General features: G+C 51.9%; 1 protein-coding gene across 1 annotated transcript; it reads left to right on the top strand.

Moving 5' to 3' along the window:
• Positions 1–1,302: 1,302 nt before the first annotated feature.
• LOC133931232 (uncharacterized protein At3g28850-like) lies at positions 1,303–3,635 on the top strand. Its single transcript, XM_062378070.1, has one exon. It carries the CDS (start codon positions 1,711–1,713, stop codon positions 2,911–2,913), a length of 1,203 nt encoding a protein of 400 aa, XP_062234054.1. The 5' UTR covers positions 1,303–1,710; the 3' UTR covers positions 2,914–3,635.
• The last annotated feature ends 1,861 nt before the right edge of the window (positions 3,636–5,496 follow it).

The raw sequence follows: 5,496 nt of genomic DNA, 5'->3' as shown, positions 1-5,496 counted from the left end.
GGCAACCTTCTCCGTTGCTCACCGTCGCGCCTTCTCTACGCTGCCCCGTCTCCCAAATTCTTACCTTGGTGAGCTTCCCTGCGACCCATTGAACCTTTTGTGCATGCCGCTTTTGCTTTGGCCCGTCATCGGTGAGGTTGTTCGCGCGAGCTGGGCTTTGTCGCACCATGGTGCTCGCCGCGGCCTGGTTCTGGCTAGGTCCATTGGCCAAGAGGCACACAGTAGAGTTCGAACGCACGGGTAGATGCTTTAGATGCCCTCGGCTGGCCGAGCTGTGCCGCCGTCCATCGGTGACGAGGTACAGGCCATGGTCGCCTCTGAGTTCGTCGCTGACTGCTGACAACACTGCTAGTGCCTTAAATGGAACCTCGGTGACACGCTAATACTTTTGCCGCCGTTCAATGGCCAAGACGCACTGTCGTTCGCCGCCGGTGAGAGCTCGCCGTGCCCACCGGCCATGGGTTCTGTTTCGACCGAGGGTCGGTGGCAGCCATGGAAGATGAGGAAGGAGATGGAGATAGGAGATGAGTGAGCTAGAGAAGAAGATAGTGGTATTGTTGTCCAAATTTGTATAAAATGATATGTTTCAAATGAGAGTAAAATTGCAATGGCACAGGTCCAATTTTGTGAATTATAATGGTATTTTTCAAATCGGACAAAAATATAATGACAACAATCTAATTAACCCTAAAATTTATATTGCTATGACCGATCCTAAGTTAATAAAATATTATTTCTCCGTCTGTGGCTTTTACTGCCGGAATAACAGACTGCCTAAGCTCACTCTGTGTGTGTCCTGTACTCCTGCTCATGCCTGAATCCGTCAGTGACGGAAACTTCTGCTGCAGGGGGGTTATGGTAAGCAACAAAGCAAAAGATGCTCAGTAAAACCGATATTCGAGGTTTGCTCAAATACAAAAATACTAACCGTTGGATAGTTCAAATTTAAATACGCGGCCGTCAGCGTGTACACATCACAGAGCGAATGTTCCCACAATATACATGCATACCACACTGCCGCTCAATAATCAGCGTTGGTTGGATATCTGACCACTCTAACACGCGCAAGTCAATGCTTAGTTCTTTCACAAGAAAAGAAAGAAGAAGTCGATGTCTTGTTCCAATGTTCAACGAACACCGAAATCGATGTCCATCCGGTAGCAACTTCCAGTAGCCAGCCAACGGCGCTCCAGCCCGACCGGCTGATCAACCAAAAGATATCGACCGCCCCGTGTCCCGTCCGTCCAGGCTATCATCCGCCCCGCCGCCAACTGCTACCGACCCGGCCGTGACTGCCGACTGCTAGTGCTACTGACTCGGGGTGGGAATGCGCCGCCGTACAGTACCGCGCTGCGGCCTGCGGGGGCAAATGATTCCAGCATCCACCTGGCCGGACGCGGCCGAGAATTCCACAGCCACGGCGCACGTACGCGGTACGTACGTCCCACCCTACCCGACGTGATCCCTCCGATTCAATTAGCTCGCACAGTGGCACGGATCCCGCACAGTGCCGCGCCCGCCATTTCTTATGCGAACGCTTCCCTCCCACCGCACATCTCACCCCTGCCATTGCCCCTCCACTCCCCGACCAGGTCTGCCTAGCCGTTTGACTCCCGCGCGTCGAGTCCTCAGCCCGGAGCAGAGGTTTTAGCCGTTTTTTCCCCTCCTTGGTGGAACGGCAGCGAGGGAGGTTATTCTTGGTTGGATTGGATGGGCTGCAAGGGGTCGAAGCACACGCTGCATGGAGGAGGAGGTGGGGCGTGGGCGCCGGAGCCGCGGACCTGCTCCGGCCTGGTGGGGCGGCACTCCGTCGCGCTGAGGTCGTCCACGCTGGGGACTCTCAGCTTCGACCGCGCGGCGGCCGCGGCCGCGGCGGCGGGCGTTTCTTTTGGCGGAGGGGACGAGGGGATGATCAAGGCCGGAAACGACGGCGGCGGCTCGGGGAAGTACGGGCCGTCGTGTTCATTCGGTGGGTGGCGCCCGGGGACGCCGCCGGTGATGGCGCCGGCGAAGCGGCAGAGGCGGGTGGTGCTGAAGGTGGCGCCGCGGACGCCGACCAAGACGCCGATGCGTGAGCCCGAGGAGATCAACGTGTGGGAGCTCATGGAGGGGCTCGAGGACGAGGAGGGCGATGAGGACGCGGAAGAGGACGGCCACAGCGTTGAGCGGCAGGTGAAGTCGGCGCCCGGATCGCCGGTGTTCGATCCGGTCATCCTGGACGCGTTCCGGAAGGCGCTCGATGAGCTGTCGCCTGACTCGCCTCCTCGTGACGTCGTCGCACGCAAAGGAGGAGACGTTGAGAAGGTCGAAATCCAGATGTTCCCGGGCATCGTGCGGTCGCGGGTCAACGTGTTCCAGGAAAAGATCAACGCCAAGCTAGCCAAGAAGGCGCCGCCACAGCCACGGCCGCTGCCACCGCCGCCGGACAGCACGCGACGGGTCGTGGTGTACCTCACAAGTCTCCGCGGCATCCGCCAGACATACGAGGACTGCTGGTCCACGAGCGCCATTCTGCGCGGCTACGGCGTGCACGTCGACGAGCGCGACCTGTCCATGCACGCCGGGTACAAGGAGGAGCTCCGCGCTGCGCTAGGCGGAGGCGCCCACTATGCGCTCCCGCAGGTGTTCGCCGACGGCCGGCTCCTGGGCGGCGCCGAGGAGATCCGCCGCATGCACGAGACAGGGGAACTGGCAAGTGTCCTCGAGACCTGCGAGATGGCACCGCGCGCCAAGGGAGACGCCGCGCGGGAGGCGTGCGGCGGCTGTGGCGGCGCGCGGTTCGTGCCGTGCGACGCTTGCTCCGGCAGCTGCAAGGTGTTCGTTGTGGACGAGAGCGCCGGCGCCGGCGCCGGCGCGTTCAGGAGGTGCCCTGAGTGCAATGAGAACGGGCTAGTGAGATGTCCCGTTTGCTAGCGGAGTTGTGAAAACATTCGAGTTTGTGTGGAATTTTTGTATGCCTTTTCTCGAGGTGTTCCATGAATTGTTCCAAGACTACTCGTACGGATCAAGAGAATTACACAAATCTGCTATCTTTGGATTGCGGTGAGCCGATGACACATTTCTTTATAACCTGATAATTTCAGTGTAAAAGAACAAAAGTTCTGCCTTCTGACCACCAGCTTGTAAATTACTCCCATGCCGATGTGAACCCATGTGTCCAAGGACTAGCTCATCAAGTGTTCGATAAGTGGTATCATGAGTTCATGACACGTGACTGATAATCAAGGGCGGAGCCAGGCGCATGGTAGCCTGGGCTTCGGCCCACGGCTTAGACCTAAATTTAGATTGAATTTTACTTGTTGCGTGTGCCCCTGAACAGTTCTTTTTGTACTTGGACAATTGGTTCTTGTGATTAATTTTTGGTTCTTGTGTTTGGGACATTTGATTCTATACTTCAACAGTATGATTTGCAGTTGCAGAGTGAGGGCTGGAGATGCTGCGAGCGCTGGTGAGCGGCGGTGACGAGCAGTAAGGGGTGTGAGAATCAAAGCTCACTGTCCCTATAAGCGACATATGGCAGCCCCGTCAGCACCACCTGACATTCGCACCGCCAGAAATGGTAAACCTCGTTCCATCGATACGCAGCTGTTCATCTCAAAGAACACGGCCAAAAAGTCCTACGAGTTGCCCACACGTTGTGCACCTGTAGATCCTGTGCATGCATCCGTACGCAGGGAAATAAATGGCGATGGTACCTACGGTGGTATACCGACGGAGACAAGAGGTTGGCAAGTTGCCGCTGGGCGCTGGCAATCGCCAAACCTTGGTACCAACCGTGTCATGCGGTCCATGGACGCATGCATCGTGGCGAAATGAATTGCGACGCACCGTAGGCGATCGATCACGTACTCTCCTTTTTATCCGACGATCGTGAAATGAATAAATGTAGTAGGCCACACTGTGATACTGTGGATGCCGATTTGTTCGTGCGGCCCGGAGGAATTCAGAGGATACATTTGGTATGTTTGGTCCCGTATGAGATTTTATAGATTGTATCGTATAAGGTTGAGATGAGTAAGTTGAGTGAAATCATATTTATTAAAAAGAAGAGGTTGTTTGATTACATTTGTTTGGACAGTTTAATTTGATTTTCTGTTACTCGTACGAAGATGACTTTATAACACTGATAAGTGGGTCCACATGTATAGACAGATGCAAAATCTATATCTGTCAGGCTGCGAAATGAAGTTTGAATCAAGCTAAGATGATATTGTATATTCGCATCTATCAGATCATGCTAGAACAATAGATACGAATAACTAAACATATTTCCGATTAAGATTATATGTATCCCTAAACCAGATTAAGAGAGATTTGGGCAATTAAACACATATATTGTGGTCGAAAATCTACGCAGGTCCTCTCCACCGGCAGACTAATCGGAGTAACTCTTGGTGATGGGCCGTTGAGTGGGGCAACTTCGCATTGGGCAGTACAATGTAATGGGGCCTTGGCAAATGGAGGCCAGTCGACGGTCCAGTCCCTGCGTCGCCGACCGACAAAAGAGACTCCCAAAAGAGTTGGTTGGATATTGGACCCGACATGTCCTTTTTCAAAACAGAAACATGCATGTACTACTTACGAGTTTTTTTTTTTTATTTTATTTTTTTATTTTTTTATTAAAAATTTAAATAAATAGATTCCTCGCAGGAGAAATTGCAAAACTAAAAGCATACAAAGGGCTGCAGCCCTCTAAGAGGGTAGTTAGGTCACCTAACCGCCCCCTGAGAGGGCGGGAGGCCTAACCGCCCCCTCAGAGGGCATGTACGGCCTGCCCCCCCGAGCCGTCTCCCTTACCGCCCTCTCAGGCCTTCCCGCCCGCCGCACTCGGCTGCCCTCCCACCCGGCCTCTCCTATAAAAGGGGCTAAAATTAGTCCAAAATGTTATTTTATTCAGAAAAAAAGAAAAAGTTGAGAAGAGGGAGGATAAGAGAGGAGAGGAGAGGGGATGAAGAGAGCCCGGCGGAGCCCTGCTGCATTTGAGCCGCGGATTTGAAGATTATTTTCGGTAAGTCTTTTTTTCCTTTTATTGTTGTTAATTAGTGCAGTAGTAGTATATGACATAGGTTTTAAACATGTATGACCTAGGGTTTAAAAAATTGTCAAATTTACTTAGAAAATTGTATGATAGCAGTGAAATGTAGAATATTATTTTTAGTATATTATTTTTACTATATTAGGTTGTAATGTGCGATGTAGGAGGTAGCAGTATATGATAATTTGCGAACTTAGGATATAGCATTTAGAAATTATTTTATCCTATAATTAGAAATATAGTTTATTGTCTTAACATTGGTTATGTTTGCGGGTGTTTTCAGGGATGACAGATAAATTATTTTTTCAGATATATTATAGTGAGGGTGAAATTAGGTACGGTCCTAACGATGTAGATCTGTCTGAATTTCGTCATGTCATGAAAGGTCTTAGTAAAGTTAATAAGAAGACCATTGTGGGTGTGTGCAAATGGCTCATGCGGTTTTTCCAACTGGATCCGTA

The sequence above is a fragment of the Phragmites australis genome, chromosome 10, assembly GCF_958298935.1.
Source record: "Phragmites australis chromosome 10, lpPhrAust1.1, whole genome shotgun sequence".
Classification (NCBI taxonomy): domain Eukaryota; kingdom Viridiplantae; phylum Streptophyta; class Magnoliopsida; order Poales; family Poaceae; genus Phragmites; species Phragmites australis.
The sequence above is the reverse complement of the archived record's forward strand: the minus strand, read 5'-3'. Positions and strand labels throughout refer to the sequence as shown.

Coding starts and splice junctions, on each gene's coding strand:
- LOC133931232 (XM_062378070.1), top strand. CDS start 1,711: ATGGGCTGCAAGGGGTCGAAGCACACGCTGCATGGAGGAGGAGGTGGG.